Here is an 18611-nt window from a genome sequence, read left to right on the forward strand (position 1 = left end):
CGCTGCTGTTTCGACATGTGTAGAATTGGATCGTGAACAAAGTTACAGTACGAGTGATCTATTGTCGTATGTACAAAATAACATTTCCAAGTTAACGTCGGAACAAAAAGACATTTATGATACGATAATGCATTGTGTCGATAACAACGTTGGAGAAATTTTCTTTTTGGATGCGCCAGGAGGTACTGGTAAAACGTTTGTGATAAAACTGATTCTGGCATCAATTCGATCAAAAAATGATATAGCGTTGGCAATTGCGTCGTCCGGAATAGCCGCAACATTGCTGCCTGGTCGAAGAACTGCTCATTGCTTTGAAATTGCCTCTGAATTTGCATTCTACAGAAACTCCCACGTGCAATATTTCCAAATCATCTGGGATGGGTAAAGTATTGTAGCAATGCAAACTTATTATTTGGGATGAGTGCACAATGGCACACAAAAAATCGCTCGAGGCTCTGGATCAATGCTTGAAAGATTTAAGAGGGAATTCGAAACCCTTTGGCAGCACATTAATATTGCTTGCGGGAGATTTCAGGCAAACATTACCTATAATACCTAGATTAACTCCTGCAGACGAAATGAATGCTTGCCTGAAAAATTCTAATTTATGGGCACACGTAAAAATATTAAAATTAACTACAAATATGCGTGTCCGATTGCAAAACGATGACTCTGGTCAAACATTTTCAGATCAATTGCTGGCAATTGGAAACGGAAAGCTCCCAGTAGACTCAATTTCAGGACGTATACAACTACCTGCTGATTTCTGTAATTTAGTGACGTCCAAAAATGAATTGATTGAAAAAGTATTTCCGAATATTCTAGAAAATTATAAAAATAATAAATGGCTAAGTGAAAGAGCGATTCTCGCACCCAAAAATATAGACGTCCACGAAATCATCAATATTGTTTTGACCAAGATTCGAGACCAGGCAGTCCTTTACAAGTCAGTCGACACAGTTTTGGAACCAAATGAAGCGGTTAATTATCCATCTGAATTTTTAAATTCCATAGATCTTTCAGGGTTTCCACCACACGTGCTACAACTAAAAATAGGCGTACCAATAATACTTTTAAGAAATATCAACCCACCAAAGCTTTGCAATGGCACGCGACTTGCCGTAAAAAAAAAACAATGGAAAACCTAATAGAGGCCACAATCTTGACAGGGCCTTTTGAGGGTGAGGCTGTTCTTATTCCTCGCATTCCCATGATTCCAACGGATCTGCCTTTTCAATTTAAAAGATTGCAATTCCCAATTCGATTAGCATTTGCAATCACCATTAACAAAGCTCAAGGTCAATCATTAGAAAAATGTGGTATAGATCTTAATACTGATTGTTTTTCCCATGGACAATTGTACGTTGCATGTTCGAGGGTCGGTAAACCTGACAATCTATTTATATGCAGCGACAATTGGACAGCGAAGAATGTTGTATATTCGCAAGATTTACGCAGTTAATTTGTATTGTATCTATCTATCTATCTATCTATATAAAAACGAGTTGTGTGTATGCATGTTTGTTTGTTTGTAAAAAGAGCGTTTGCATATGACGTCATTATTAGTACATACGGCTTTGTATATGCACAGACAATGGGAAAGCCAAGAATGTTGTATATTCGCAATTTTTACGTAGTTTGAAACACATATATAAATCTATCTATATTCACAGGTGGGACACAGGGACACAACTACAATGGCGCGTAACTAATATGGCGCGTAACGACTTACGCGCGCGGGGGGGCTTGGGGGGGAAGCGCCCCCACCAGCTAGTAGGGAATATAAATGACGACCGGGACACAAGGAATGTTCGATTAGCAATCACCATCAACAAAGCACCAGGACACAAATGACGACCGGGACACAGGGAATATAAATGACGACCAGGAAACTCAAAGAGAAATTACAGACCGGGACACCGGAACACAAATGACGACCGGGACAAAAATGACGAACGGGACACCGGGACACAGGGAATATAAATGACGACCGCGACACTCAAAGAGAAATTACAGACTGGGACACCGGGACACAAATGACGACCGGGACACAGGGAAACAACTACAACGGGGACGCCGGGGGGCACAGGGGGATATATAAATGACGACGGGGACACAGGGAATGTTCGATTAGCAATCACCATCAACAAAGCTCAAGGGCAATCATTAGAATAATGAGGTATAGATCCGAATACAGATTGTTTTTCCCATGGACAATTATATGTTGCATGTTCAAGAGTCGGTAAACCTGACAATCTATTTATATGCACAGACAATGGGACAGCCAAGAATGTTGTATATTCGCAAGTTTTACGTAGTTAAAAATATATATATATATATCTATATATATAAAAATAAGTTGTCTGTGTGTGGATCTGTGGATGGATCAGGTGACGTCATGTTTGTCCGCATATGACGTCTGAATTATTTCACACTAATACAAAAGAAGAAAAAAACTAAAAAAGGTAAAAACTACAAAAAAAAACTAAAAAGAAAAAAAAACTAAAAAGCTAAAAAACTAAAAAAAACTAAAAAAAGGTAAAAATCTAATAACTAAAAAAAAAACTGAAAAAAATAAAAAAAAGGCAAAAACTAGAAAAAAAATAAAAAATAATAAAAAAACTAAAAAAGCTAAAAAACTAAAAAAACTAAAAAAAACTAAAAAAAGGTAAAAAACTGAAAAAAACTAAAAACTAAAAAAGAAAAAAACTAAAAAAAAGGAAAAAACTGAAAAATAAAAGAGAAAAAGAAAACTAAAAAAATATGAATAAATATATATACCAAAAAACTAAAAACCAATAAAAAAACTAAAAAATCATGTTTGTCCGCATATGACGTCTGAATTATTTCACACTAATACAAAAGAAGAAAAAAACTAAAAAAGGTAAAAACTACAAAAAAAACTAAAAAGAAAAAAAACTAAAAAGCTAAAAAACTAAAAAAAACTAAAAAAAGGTAAAAATCTAATAACTAAAAAAAAAAACTGAAAAAAATAAAAAAAGGCAAAAACTAGAAAAAAAAATAAAAACTAATAAAAAAAATAAAAAAGCTAAAAAACTAAAAAAACTAAAAAAAACTAAAAAAAGGTAAAAAACTAAAAAAAACTAAAAACTAAAAAAGAAAAAAACTAAAAAAAAGGAAAAAACTGAAAAATAAAAGAGAAAAAGAAAACTAAAAAAATATGAATAAATATATATAAAAATAAGTTGTTTTCTGGGTTATGTCTGTCTGTCTGTCTGTCGAGTGACGTCGTGTTTGTCCGCATATGACGTCTGAATTATTTCACACTAATACAAAAGAAGAAAAAAAACTAAAAAAGGTAAAAACTACAAAAAAAACTAAAAAGAAAAAAACTAAAAAAGCTAAAAAACTAAAAAAAACTAAAAAAAGGTAAAAAACAAAAAACTAAAAAAAAACTGAAAAAACTAAAAAAAGGCAAAAACTAAAAAAAAAAACTAAAAACTAATAAAAAAACTAAAAAAGCTAAAAAACTAAAAAAACTAAAAAAACTAAAAAAAGGTAAAAAACTAAAAAAAAACTAAAAACTAAAAAAGAAAAAACTAAAAAAAAGGAAAAAACTGAAAAATAAGAGAAAAAGAAAACTAAAAAAATATTAATAAATATAAAAAATATAAATATAAATATAATATAAATTAGCAATCAACAAAACACCGAGACACAAATGACGACCGGGACACAGGGAGTATAAATGACGACCATGACATAAGTAAAAAAAAAAAACTAAAAAAACTAAAAAAATGGTAAAAACTACAAAAAAACTAAAAACTAATAAAAAAACTAAAAAATCTAAAAATCTAAATAAACTAAAAAAGAAAAAAAAAAAAAGGAAAAAAATAAAGGAGAAAAACAAAACTAAAAAACGAATGTATATACAGACCGGGACACCGGGATACAAATGACGACCGGGACACAGGGAATATAAATGACGACCGGGACACAGGGACACAACTACAATGGGGACGCCGGGGGGCACAGGGGGATATAAATGACGACCGGGACACCGGGACACAAGGAATATAAACGACGCCCGGGACACCCAAAGAGAAATCACAGACTGGAACACCGGGACACAAATGACGACCGGGACACAGGGAATTTAAATGACGACCGGGACACAGGGACATAACTGCAAAGGGGACGCCGGGGTGCACAGGGGGATATATAAATGACGATGGCGACTCAGGGAATGGTCGATTAGCAATCACCATCAACAAAGCTCAAGGGCAATCATTAGAATCATGAGGTATAGATCTGAATACGGATTGTTTTCCCATGGACCATTATATGTTGCATGTTCAAGAGTCGGTAAACCTGAAAATCTATTTATATGCACAGACAATGGGACAGCAAAGAATGTTGTATATTCGCAAGTTTTACGTAGTTAAAAACATATATATATATATATATATATACACAACTACAATGGCGCGTAACTAATATGGCGCGTAACGACTTACGCGCGCGGGGGGGCTTGGGGGGGGGGGGGGGCGCGAAGCGCCCCCACCAACTAGGTGTTGGGGTGGCGCGAAGCGCCACCCCAACAGCTAGTATATATATATATATATATATATATATATCTATCTATATTCACAGGTGGGACACTGGGACACAACAACAATGGCGCGTAACTAAGATGGCGCGTAACGACTTACGCGCGCGGGGGGGGGGGGGCTTGGGGGGGCGAAGCGCCCCCACCAGCTAGGTGTTGGTGTTATTGTTAGCTATTTATAACGTAATTATAACAATTATGACAACATTATAACAATAACATAATACATTATAACAATAACATTAACATTATAACAACAACATAACAACAATAGCATAGATAATGCTAGGTTTTATGCTTTGTGGCAAAGTAATTAAACGTTAAGCGGATTTTAAAACTATCACCATTAATTGGGCATCAAGAAATAGACAATAAATCCGTTTCTGGGAACAAAGCAGACACCATCTTCTAGGAAGATAGTATTATTTTTAATTTTTATTTTTAAGAGGGATTTATATTGAAAACTACCATTTTTAAATTTTAAGCGGTAGATAAAAATAGCATTTAATGGCAAAGAAACAAAATCAAAGTGTTCCAGCAACTTTTCTGTCAGAGAAGCCAATCAAAGCTTTCTGCATACTCTTCACTAGGCTGCCAAATTGACACATTTTGTGTCATAATGACACAAGTTGATGTTGCGTGACACAATGACGCATTCAGTCGAAATGATCACACAATCGAAGAAAAAGACACATTTTTCAATAAAAAATGACACAATCGACAAAAATGACGCATTTTTCAAAAAAAATGACACATTTTTGTCATCCAAGTCTTGTTTTTTAAATGGTAATAAAAGAAAAGTAAAATTTCAATTTTCTATCTCCAGAAAAGCTACAAATTAATGGAAGGGAATGAGCACTACCTAACGGTGGCAGTAGTACACAGACAGTGCGGAATACAGGACAGATGCCATTATCATATTTAAAATTTAAACCACGCGAAGAAAACAGCCATAGGCGGAAATTTCAAATCAAAATGCACGAAGAATATCTGGCTTCTTGATTGAGCATGTGATGTAGCCAACTGGTACGGACTTAATAGTAAAAAGTAAACAGTATGCAGCTTACCAAAGTTGTATGCATAAGCAGCAACTCCAATTTTTAGGAGTACATGAGGTGTATCTCACCTCGGACAATATTATAAATTTCAAGAGATATCTTTCCTTCAGAATAATCCATCAGGCTTAAAAAGGCACCAACAAATATGACAAAAATACTAGATTGGAGCTGGTTGAATGGCTTACATACTGAGTAAATAAAAAGCTTAGCCAATAAAGCCGATTACGTATAGAGCCGATTACGATTACGACATCATACGAAAAGTCTATTTTCAACTTACTGTCGGAATTGATTGTCCCTAAAACTTTTATAAATGTAAACTTGCCTCGTTGGCCGCCCAGACACAAATTCATAGTGTGTAACATTAATTTAATCGAATGTTCCTATTTCTTTCATGACGTCATAAAAACGTCATGATCCCAAGATAAGGTTAAGTTTACTCTTTTTTGAACTGATTTGGAAAACATTGTATATTCAAAACTCTAAGTAAAGATTTGATAATTAAATATGATACCACTTGTAGCAAAAAAATATGACACATTTTGTGACACATTATGGAATCTGAGATGACATAAAAAGCACACTTTCGGAAAAAATATGATACACTCCCTAACAAAAATTCGACAGCCCTGACTCTTCATGCTGTCCTAGCAATGGACATCTAATTAGAATTCTGTTTTATAATTAATGAAAATAAATCAAATCCAACATAAGAAGCAATGGAAAATTATTTCTGTCTATTTTAAGTTTCAAATTTTTCATTACTTCTCATAGGATCTTTTTCTTTATTTAGATTTTTTATTTACTGTTTTAAATAATACAGTTTGACTTTACTTATTGATTATGGATGTCCCTAACTTGGTCATATCTTTGCCAGGCACAATTTCTTCTTTTTCATTATTGATGAGCATTAGAATCCTTTAACTCAAAATTGATTCTTAATTTAGTTATCTAATTCGAGTAATTAATTGAAAAATTATTAATTAAGTAATCACTTAATCACTTTTAATTTTGAATTAATTTAAATTAATTGAAACTTATTAAATAAAAATTGATTAAGAGCAAAACTAATTAATTGATTAAAAAATTTATTTTTTAACTTGGAATTTTTAGACAGGCTAATAAAAAACTTACAATGAGGCGATGAAAGTTGATCACCAAAGCTACTGAGCCTCCGTTTTACAGCAAAGGTAGATCTTCTTCTTCTCTTTGGCTTTTCCTTCACTTCTTCTAAAACGCTATCTTCTTTTGATACATTTTCCATGGTTCCTATAATAAATATTAAAATGAGTAACAGCTATTAATGTGACAAGTTTGATTTATGGATTACAGACAGCAAGTGTTTCATGAGCTCCTTGGACTTTTTCTTTCATAAATCCAGTAAATGTTTCTGAAGTATATGAGTAGCAACAGATCCAGAGGATTATTTTAGGGGTACATGCATCCTCCAAAAGAGCAAAAATTATCCTAATTACATGGACAGAGGGTCGAAGAACACCAATGGGAGAAGCCAAGTTTCATTGGTGCCCCACCCAAACCGTAATTTTAAATCCACCCCTGTCTATGCGCTAGTTTGTCAAGATGTAAAACTGATTTACCTAAACTAATCAATTTCATCATTTATTTTATATGTCTAGTGTCTGTTTACCAACTCGCTTATTCAAATACTTTTCTAAATTATCTGGTATCTACTTAGGTAGTAAATATGCTATTTCATAGTTAAGTTAGTTAGTTTAGTTAATTTAGAGAGAGAAAGGTTTCTTTAAACAACAATCGTAGCTTAAATGGTTAATTTGACGTTGGACTACAAAATTATATAATGACGTAAAAAAAGGACGAAAGAGTTCTGGTAGTGGTTTTTCTGAGCACGCAGAGACACAAGCTTTTGCTTCTATCTCATACGGCTGACTGTCTGGGCTTCTGGGGGTAAAATGTCGCGGTGAGCAGGGTTAGACAGCAGCATTTTGCCAAACCTCAGGATAAGATCACCCAAACGGAGTTCCAAGCTTTATAGTTGAAGGGTTGCTAGGGCATTATGGTAGAAAATGTCTCTATTACTCAAGATGATCATGGTTGCCAGTTTTTGGACTGACTCCGGTTCCTGCATCAGATAGGGGGTTCTTAATTAACGCAGGCTTAAAAGCCTGCCGCGTGCCATGCTTGGGCCCGGCGGCGAAGCGGCTGGGACCCAACTAGTACAATATATATATATATATATATATATATATATATATATATATATACATATATATATATATATATATATATATATATATATATATACATATATATATATATATATATATATATATATATATATATACATATATATATATATATATATATATATATATATATATATATATATATATATATATATATATATATATATATATATATATATATATATATACATATATATATATATATATATATATATATATATATATATATATATATATATATATATATATATATATATGACAAAAACGCTTAGGACTCTTCTTTAGGAAATAGCTTGGCCTTGACATTATTTCTAGATTTTTCAAACCATTTTACATCATTTATTATCATATTATTACTAATCCACAATTTTTAAAAATAAAAATAAAAATAAAAGTAATAACTTAAAACAGGTAATTAGAATACATTTTTTCCTTAACTTTATTTCTAAATTTTTCAAACCTTGTTATCTTATTAATTGTCTTATCTTTACTATTCCATAATTTTACTCCTCAACAAATAAAGAAGAACTTAGACCTTGTAGTGATGGTAATTGGAGCAGACAGTGCCTTGCTTGTTCGAGTATTTCTGCCAACCAGACCTAACCTGAAACATGCCTGAGAGGCATAAAGGTAAATTATCATTATTATACTTGAACATAAAATTATCCGTTTATGCGATAAAAATCGCATAAACCAGCAGCTAGTGAAAATTTTTTGTCTTCCATACTCCAATCTCACAGAATCACTATAAGATTTATTGTACAGTAAATGGATTGCCTTATTTTGGAGAACTCAAATAGGATTCACTAGCGACGGAAATGTACCTAACTATAACAAAGAACAATATAAAATATACGGTTGTATTATAGAAGTACAACAACCTTAAAATGCAATGCGAACCCACGGACGGCAAGTATTTTCCCCAAACGTCACTCCCCATCCAGATTACGACTGCCTCAAGCTGTTTCTGAGCCCATCTCAGTTTTGTCCCCCATTCGCTGCGTTACTTCCAGATACGAAAAAACTTTTGTCCCATTCATCACAGAAAAAATGAATAAAATATCCAACTAGTTTCTTCCTTTTTTTGCTGCCCAGGTCGTTGCACTTATTGTTTGCCCCCCCCCCTGTTTCGGTTTAGTTTCCCTTTTAATTTATATATATATATATATATATATATATATATATATATATATATATATATTACTTGTTCTTTTCTGTATTGTTTGTTTGTTTTGTCCGTTTTGTTTCTTTTTCACTTTTTAATTAACTTATTATAGTTTATTTATTGACTCATAATTGTTTATTCATTATGGTTTTTATTTTTCGTTGTTGTTTTTTGCATTGTTAGTGCAACCATGTATTCTGTCGACTCCGAAGTCGAAATTCGGCCCTTTGAGGGCTTGTGATAGAGATCTTTTTGAAATAAATATCTTATCAATGCGGGACAAAGTGAGTGAGTTTTCTAAGGATTCCGATGTTCCGTAAACGACAAAGTTTCATCAAGTGTAGTACCTAAATACTTGACACAAGACTTCTTTTCAATCTTGTCATAACTGTATTTTAATCGAAAAATCCATGGACATTATGTAGCTGTTCTCGAAAATATAATACAACTATTCTTAGTCGAGTGATCTTGTAGTTTATTTATGCGCATCCAAATTGAAACTATATCTAACAACTGTTTACTTAATTCAACTAATCCTTTCTCAGCTCTTACAAGACAAACAAGCGGCGTGTCATCAGCAAACATCGGTACTGACACTTCTTGTGGACCATGGAATAATCCACTGAATTTGATATCAGACATGGTTTAATTTAGGTCATTTAAAAAAAAATTAAGAATAATAGCAGTCTAAGAACAGAGCCCTGCAGAACTCCACATGTAATAAAAAAGCTTGGTGAACAGTTTGAGCCAATCTGAGCATACTATAGCTGCCCTGCTAAGAATGCACATAGAAAGTTAAGCCCATAGCCTCTTATGCCATAAAACTTACACTTTAGAAGTAAGAGAATATGATCAACTGTGTCAAAAGCTGTAATTATATCTAAAAATATAGCTAAAACCCTATAACCTTCATCCAGCACTTGATTGACTATGCTGTATAGATGGGCAACTGATTGTTCTGTTGTGTAACCATGCCAAAATCTGAGTTGGGTAGAATATAAGACATTATGATGCTCTAAACACGCATAAAGACAGGCAGCAAAGCACTTTTCTAAAACACGTGATAGCACAGAAATCAGCCTATAATTTCTTAAATTATTTTTTTTAACGACTCTAGCGAATAGGAGTCACAATAGCTACTTTAAAACAAGATGGGAAGAAATCCTCTTTTAACGGAGAATTAATTAGGGACAAGAGTGGCTTCTGAATTAGTGACAGAATAAATTTAACCACTCTTAACAATGTGACATCACTACCATAGGCATTACATAAAGCATAAAAAGAACCCAAAATCTAAGTGTTCCTAAGACCGTATTTCTAAGGGATTCTGATCAAAATAACACTTTTCTCTTTTGCACTTTTTTCAAACAGATTGTACTAAAAAGTATAGCAAAAGAAGCCCAGACGAAATTGGTGACAGAGTAGTAACTTTCCCCAGCTTGAAAATCCTCAAAATCAAGTGTAAGCTCACTTACATCAGAATACAGTAAAGCGCATCCTAGAAAAAACAAGAGCCAAGAGCTCATGTGGCACTTGTGATGAGGGTGGAACCTAAAAATGGACTCGGCACTCCAGTTTCCAAGAATTCCATTTTCCCCCTTCACCCTAATGTCCCCAGATCCGATTCGAAATGAAAATGGAGCATCTGAGACAAGACATCTTTCTATACATCAAGTTTCATTAAGATCCAATCCCCCATTCATGAGATAAAATTACCTCATTTTTCAAGATTTTCCCTCCCTCCAGCCCCCCCCCCCAGATGGTCAAATCGGGGAAACGACTGTTATCGAGTCAATTTTTCCAGGTCCCTAGCCCGCCTACCAATTGTCATTGTTTTAGCACATCCAGAAGCACCAAACTCATCAAAGCACTGGAAATCCCCCCCCCCAATTCCACCAAAGAAAGAAGATCTGGTCTGGTTATGTCAATGACGTATCTAGGACTTGTGCTTACTCTTCCCACCAAGTTTCACCCCAATCTTTCCACTCTAAGCATTTACCAATATTTCTGATTTCCCTCAATGTCACCGGATTCGATCGAGAATTAAAAAAAGAGCTCTGAGACACGAGGTCCTTCTAAATACCAAATTTCATTAAGGTTCGATCACCCGTTTGTAAATTAAAAATACAACATTTTTTTCTAGTTTTCCTGAATTAATCATCCTGCCACTCCCCCTCCCCCAGATGGTTGAATTGGGGAAGCCACTATTTTTAAATTAATCTGGTCTGGTCCCTGATACACCTGCCAACTTTCATTGTCCTAGCTTATCTGGATGTGCCTGATAACTTCGAAGACCACACTGCCTTTCCATGACGAAAGTAAAATAGTTCAAAATAGGGATGATACCTTTTTATTGACAGTGAAATATAAAATTATTTAACTGGATATTTCGAACACATATACAGTGTTCATCATCAGCAGTAAAACTGATGATGAACACTGTATATGTGTTCGAAATATCCAGTTAAATAATTTTATATTTCACTGTCAATAAAAAGGTATCATCCCTATTTTGAACTGTTTTACTTTCGATGTGCCTGAACTGGCAAAACTGGGACCGAAAGACAGACAGAGAGAAACTATGGTTGCTATATGTCACTTGGTAAATACCAATTGCCACAGAAATCCAGCAATGCCTGTGAAGTTCAGCTAAATTCTAGCTAAGAAATAAATGAGAATTGAATTAAGAATAAAAAACCTACAGTCAAATTGGCCAGCCATGACAAAACAAAGAAATGAATCTGAAAATGACAAACAGGTCCATGGCCAGTAAAAGGAAACAAAAAGAAAAAAAAAATCAAATGAATATTTCACCTGTATAGAATAAGGCATCTTCAGCATAAAAAACAAAACAAAAAAAGTAACTAGAAACTAAAATAATTTAAATAAAAATATAAAAATATATTTATTTTAACGCATAGAAAAAAAAAAGAATCTAAAACTAAAATAACAGAGATAAAAAGACATATAAAACTAAAACAGACTAACTATATATATATATATATATATATATATATATATATATATATATATATATATATATATACTTATATACATATATATATATATATATATATATATATATATATATATATATATATATATATAATACACACATATATATATACATATATATATATATATATATATATATATATATATATATATATATATATATATATATATATATATATATTATATTAGTTAGTCTGTTTTAGTTTTATATGTCTTTTTATCTCTGTTATTTTAGTTTTAGATTCTTTTTTTTTTCTATGCGGAAGATTCCTTGTTCAAAATGGCAAAATATTTGTACCATTACGCTGATTCCCGCGATAAGGATACCATATTTATAAGTAAATGAATTATCTTATCTGATTTAAAAGAATAAATTCTGCTTAATACATAAAATAAAATGTTACTGTTTATATTTTCTGAAAATAGTCTGTATGCTTTGGCAGAAACAACTAAAAGCAGAACCAGCCCCATGAATTGCAGCTAAAATAGCATCCCATTTATCCTGGATTGTGTAAGTCTACATGGTTCTCAGGAGAACAATGCATATACAATTATACTTCAACCCTTGAAAGTTGTTAGCTATCTCAAGAAGTTGAGTCTTGGCAGAACAGTAAATAACAACAAAGACCACACCGCCTTTCCATTACAAAATGACAACAACAACAAAAATAATAGAGAATCTATAGAGAATAATAATATAGAGTAGATAAAGTAGAGAATAACATAGAGAATAATAATATAATAATAATAATAATATAGAATAATAATATTCTCCATAGAGAATAATAATAATAATAATATCTATAGAGAATAATAGAGAATCTAAGACAGTAGAAATCTTAAATGAATATTCTGGCTCTACACCAAATCAGGCTCTGCCTCAGAACACCACATAAATAAATAAAAATAAGACTTATAATAAAATGTGATTTTTTAAACTAAAATTAAAACAGCCCCAGAATTATTATCTCAGTCAATTTCAACCAGGAATCTTATAGAAGATATCATAGGCCAATTGCTACCCATAAGCTAAGCATAAATAATGACAAAGACCGTAGTTTGTTTGCCAAGGATACCTCTTGGATAGAGCCAAAATATTCATTTGAAAAATGAACAAATTTCACAGTCTGTCAACGTTCAAACAAATTTCACAATGGAAGTGCACACAGATAACAGGCTAAGACTAAGAAGCACTAGAATTTACTTCCTGTGGACTTGATCTGGTACCAAAAATTATTGTGCATGATACCAGTTCTACAACTACTACAACTAATAACTCACTGCAGCACCAAGCCGCCTGAGGCCAACACAGCTACGCACGCTCCTCCTCCAACCTAATCTATTTAAGGCCTCCCTTACATCCTCCCAGGAAGTTCCCATTTCCTTTAAATCTTTATTTATGACATCCTCCCAACCCAGACAAGGACGACCTGCTTTCCGTGTAGCCACAGACGGTTGGCCAAAAAGGACAATCTTCGGCAATCTGTCATCCTTCATCTGCAGAACATGGCCTAGTCATCTCAACCTTTCTTTCATTATAGCACTAGAAAGCAGGAATGAACCACATTTTCTGTACAACCTACTGTTTGAAATACAGTCAGTCAGCCGGGTACCCAGAACAATCTGTAGGCCATTTCTCTGGAAAACATCTAGTAAATTTTCATCTGCTTTTTGGAGCGCCCATGCTTCAGAGCCATATTTGACCACTGTCATCGTTGTAGCTTCCAATATTCTAATCTTGGTTTGCAGACTTATCTTTCTATTCTTCCAAACTTTTCTTAACTGTGAAAAAACACCCTGAGCCTTAGCTATTCTACTTTAACATTTTCACTGCTCCCAACGTCTTTACTAATAATACTACCAAGGTAGGTGAAGCTGCCAACCTGATCAACCTTTTCGTTACCCAACGTCACCTTTTCATCTTCACTTATTCCTAGCCTTGGTGACTTAGTCTTCTTAACATTAATTTTCAAGCCTATTCTAACACCCTGAACTCGCAAAACCTTTAAAAATACATTCATTTTGCTCAAACTTTAATCTAATATACTTAAATCATTAGAATAATCTAAGTCCAGGAGCGTTCTTCCTCCCCATTTGATTCCATGGTCTCCATTTGCCTTTCCTGTGCTCCTTAAGGCGAAGTCCATCAAAATGATCCATATAAAGGGGGATAGAACACAACCCTGCTTAACTCCTGATTTAATACATAACCAGTTGCTAACCTCATTTCCTACCTTAACCGCAGCAGTATTATTCTTGTACATAGCGCAAATCACTTTAATGTATTTTTCTGGTATACCATATAACGATAAGACCTTTGTTAACGCTGTTCTATCAACAGAATCGAAAGCTTGCTCATAATCGATAAAACTAAGGACCAAAGGTGTTTGACAACGAAGGGATTTCTCAATTATTAACCTAAGAGTGCAAACATGGTCGACACATCATCTACCTTTTCTAAAACCGCATTGTTCTTCCCTTAAAACTTTGTCTACAGCACGTCTCAGTCTAAAAAGTATCATATTACTCAGTAATTTGCTACCTACAGAGACCAGACTAATGCCTCAATAATTAAGACACTCACTCTTGTCACCTTTCTTATACAGTGGTTTAATTAAGGTTTTTTTAAAATCATTAGGTACTTCCCCTTTTTCAAAAATCATATTCATAATCTTTAGTAGCTTATTCCTAACCTCAGAGCCACCATATTTAAGAAACTCATTTATCACACTATCAGCAACTGGAGCCTTATTATTTTTTAATCCTTTTAGTACTGTCGCTAATTCTTCCTCACAAAATAAATCTTCCTTCACATCCGCCCTAGTGATGAGCTAGCTGATGCTGCTGCCTTCTTTGCATGAGCACTAAATTTTAGATGCTTGTCAACAATTACTCCAAGGTCAAGTTCTTCCAACACTAGAGAAAGGGACTGACCATAAGGAGAGTAAGTTGTATCAATATTCTTGTGTCCAAAGTGTAAAACATGGCATTTTGACACATTGAAAGTGAGTAGCCAAGATTTTGCCCACATGCTAAGGAGATCAAGGTCTTTCTGAAGTTGGGAAGTATCCTCAAGAGTGCTAGCTGGACTACCTTGGAATCATCAGCATATAGCATCATCTTGCTTTTAAGCGCTAGAGGAGCATCGTTTATGAAAATATTGAACATGGTGAGGCCAAGCACACTATCCTGTGGAACCCCACTGACAAAAAGCTGAGAGGAGGATAGGGTAGTATTGCCATCTGCATTAAATAGTCTTACATGCTGAACACAATTCCTCAAGAAATCCAGAATTCATTTAGGAGCTTTTTCTTCCAAACCAATAGATTGTAGCTTAATCTCAAGTCTCTTATGACAAACTTTGTCAAATCCTTTTGAAAAATAAAGAAGAATCACATCAACAGGGATTCCCAATTCCAGTAGTTTTGTAATATAGTTATATGACTCAAGCATATTAGTATCAACTGATTGGTTGCCTTAGAAACCATGCTGAAAGCTGTTGAGAAGATAATTCTGATCAAGATGCTCAATAACTGCTTTGTTGACAATATGTTCAAGAAGTTTAACAACAACAGAGGTAATACTGATAGGCCAGCAGTTTTCTGCAGAATCGTTCCTTCCCTCTTTATGATTGGGGATAATATGTGCCACTTTCCACTCTGCAGGAAGCTTTGAGCTATCAAGAGATAGTCTGATGAGCTTTGAGAGTGGGCATGCTATTTCTGTTCTGCACTCATGCAAAAGACAGAGGTGGAGGCCATCTGGCCCTGCAGATTTATTTACATCCAACAAAGCAAGCTGTTTCAAAACAGACTCCTCAGCTAGCTGTAGAGGTAGCATTGGTTAAATAACAGTATATGAGGGAGGAGCCGGGAGCTGACTAGCAGTTTCTGGTGTGAAAGCTGATGCAAACAGGTTATTTAGGATCTCGGCTTTAATAGCTGGGTTTGAAACTGTCTGATCATGATGGGTCAGATCAGGAAGAGAGTGCCAATTTCAACATTTAACAGAAGCATACTGCCAACAAACAAAATCAAGCAAATTAACTTAGTTAAATTAAGCATTAAGATAAACATCTATATTAGCCATTTCTCTTATATGGACTGTGTGACTTTCCACAAACAAATGCATAACCATGTGGCATTGCTTCCTCTGCAAGTGGGAAGCTCCATGCATAGTTTTATGATAATTTAACAGAAGCATATTAGACATTTCTCTTGTATGGACTGTGTGACTTTCCACAAACAAATGCATAACCATGTGGCATTGCTTCCTCTGCAAGAGGGAAGTTTTATACATAGTTTTCTTCATAATCAATTGGCAATCTCAGAATTTTTAATTGATAGCAACTTGGTCCTCCATGGTGTGAAACTGTAGTTTGGTGCCCCAAAATGGCAGAAAGCATTCCCATTGCACAATCGTTTAGGTCACTTTAAAAAGACACAAGGACTAGCAATTATTATTTAAATGAGACCTCTCTTAATCTTCTAGAACTATCAGTTTGACGGAATCATCCCTGAAAAAAACAAAACAACAATAACAAATACACATACATCAGTGAAAATGCGAAATTCTACATTTTTACAAATGGGAGCTTGAAACCACCCCAGAAGTACAGTTCTTCAACATTAGAAATCTAACAGCATGATTTTCATTGACACTACTTGCCTTTTTGGATATGTTTCCCCATTTTTTTGAAAATCAGGCAAATTTTATCTGGCTTGTACTGCTGATGTGCAACATTAAACTTGATGAACTTTAAATGTTTGGGCTAACATAAAATGCAAATTCTTTTGGTGTAGTAATTGTTATTAAATTCTCTTTTTTAGAGTTTTGGTGACTATTGGCCCAAGTTGCTCTTTACCTACTGTTCATTACCATGAACTGTTTAATTCTTCACCATGTACTCTGCATGCATTTTGGAAATACAAACTTGTGAAGTTTTACATATAGCCTAGAGGTATATCTGGTCTATTAAGTGACAGAGGAGGTGTAATTATTATGGTAGAAACCATTATAATTGGAAAGAATGTTGAATTTGGGAATCCAATAGTACCAACTTTTATTACTATACTGTTTTGGTAAGTTTTTTGTTTTCTTTATTAATTTACTAGCTAAAAGATAAGTTGTTTCATTTTTTGGGGGGCTAGAAGTATTAAAACAAAACACACCATTCAATTCAAAGATGTATATATTGCAAGGTTCATGGGATTTGCTGGTAAACATCTATACATAGGGCTATAGAATATATGATGGTAAATATATAAACTACTGGATACCCAGGGCTAGATTTAAGTATTTGGTACCCCTAGGGGAGACACAGAGATTTATGGGGAAATCCCAAAAATTTGGGGATAGTTGAAGCCATGAACAGAAGGCAACTGATGAGTGGTGATCTAAAAGTAATAAAAGAGAGGGGTGATAACAAAGTCTCAGCTACCATTCTTGAAAGACATCTAACAGTTTATAAGCAGCTACAGAAATTATGTATTGTTTTAAAAATCTTTATCTGTGAATGGGCAACACAGTAGCAAAGTGCACCTGGCATTTTGAGAATAAGTCACATCAGTCTAGTTTTTGTTAAGAAAAAATTGCTTGGTGTTTTTTTTTTTGGAACCTTTTGGCATTGTGCACCCCTAGTCCTTGGCCTATACATAAATCCTGGCCTACGGATATCTAGTAATAGAACAGCTAGGCCTAATCATCAGCACCTAAACCATTGTTAAATCTCTGTTATGCCACCTAGAAAGAGGATTGTTTCACTCTTGTATGTGTCAAAATCTTCTTAATATGTAAGTGATCAGTTTGAATATCTAACTATATACAATAGTCACAATTTCAAATATAGTGATGGACAAAAGTGAAGGCTAATCTTGACCACATCTTTAGAGCTTGAGCATAATCTTGAAAAATGTTGTCCAATCTTGGACACATGATCTTAAGGTTAGAACAACATGTCCTAATCACAGACACAGTCTAGTCAACCTTGGAGAGAATCATTCTAAGACAACTTTTGTTCAACATATTATGTATAATTCAATAAGCTAGGGTGTGAGGCAACTTTTGCTTAATTAGAATGTTGACAAAGCAGAAGTCTTCAAGGATTAGCCTATAGTCAGCCAATCCTAACTAGTCCAGTCCTGACTAGGCCTATCAGCCTGTCCAAACTAAGCCTAGGTTATCTAAACCTATATAAATAATGTAGAAGATTAGGAGCTGGTTTTCCACTAAAAAGAAGATACTTTTAAATCAGGATATCTGTCCTAGATCTGTGAGTGTTACTCCACTGGGTAAAGGTTATTACCCAAGTCAACATTTACCACCAGGAAGTCAAGCATGATCAAGAAGCTGTACAAAGCTATTTTACATCCACAGCTGGAATTTGAAATAAGCCTGGCTCTGCAGTATAAAATGGACATTAAAGCACACAAGAGTGTTCTAAGACAAGAAACCAAGCTTATACCAGCTTTGCACGGCAAACCATATGAGTGCATTGTGTCCCTCAAACTCCATATCTTAGTTAATCAAATGAAGAGAGGAGATGTAATTACTACTTGTAAACTGCTTGAACCTTTCAA

At 34.1% G+C, this 18611-nt stretch overlaps 1 protein-coding gene across 8 annotated transcripts in view; it reads right to left on the reverse strand.

Annotated features, from left to right (window-relative positions):
- LOC136037290 (uncharacterized) overlaps positions 1–18611 on the reverse strand; it is a 75631-nt gene that overhangs the window by 51127 nt on the left and 5893 nt on the right. For 7 of the 8 annotated variants that reach the window (XM_065719930.1, XM_065719927.1, XM_065719926.1 and 4 more), the window contains exon 2: positions 6763–6897. In XM_065719930.1, coding sequence (XP_065576002.1) covers positions 6763–6892 — 130 coding nt within the window. In that variant the 5' untranslated portion in view covers positions 6893–6897. Of the gene's footprint in view, positions 1–6762; positions 6898–18337; positions 18387–18611 lie in introns of those variants that run through there. The other variant, XM_065719923.1, reaches the window with a different exon arrangement.

This window comes from Artemia franciscana, chromosome 16 (assembly GCF_032884065.1).
Source record: "Artemia franciscana chromosome 16, ASM3288406v1, whole genome shotgun sequence".
Taxonomy (NCBI): Eukaryota; Metazoa; Arthropoda; class Branchiopoda; order Anostraca; family Artemiidae; genus Artemia; species Artemia franciscana.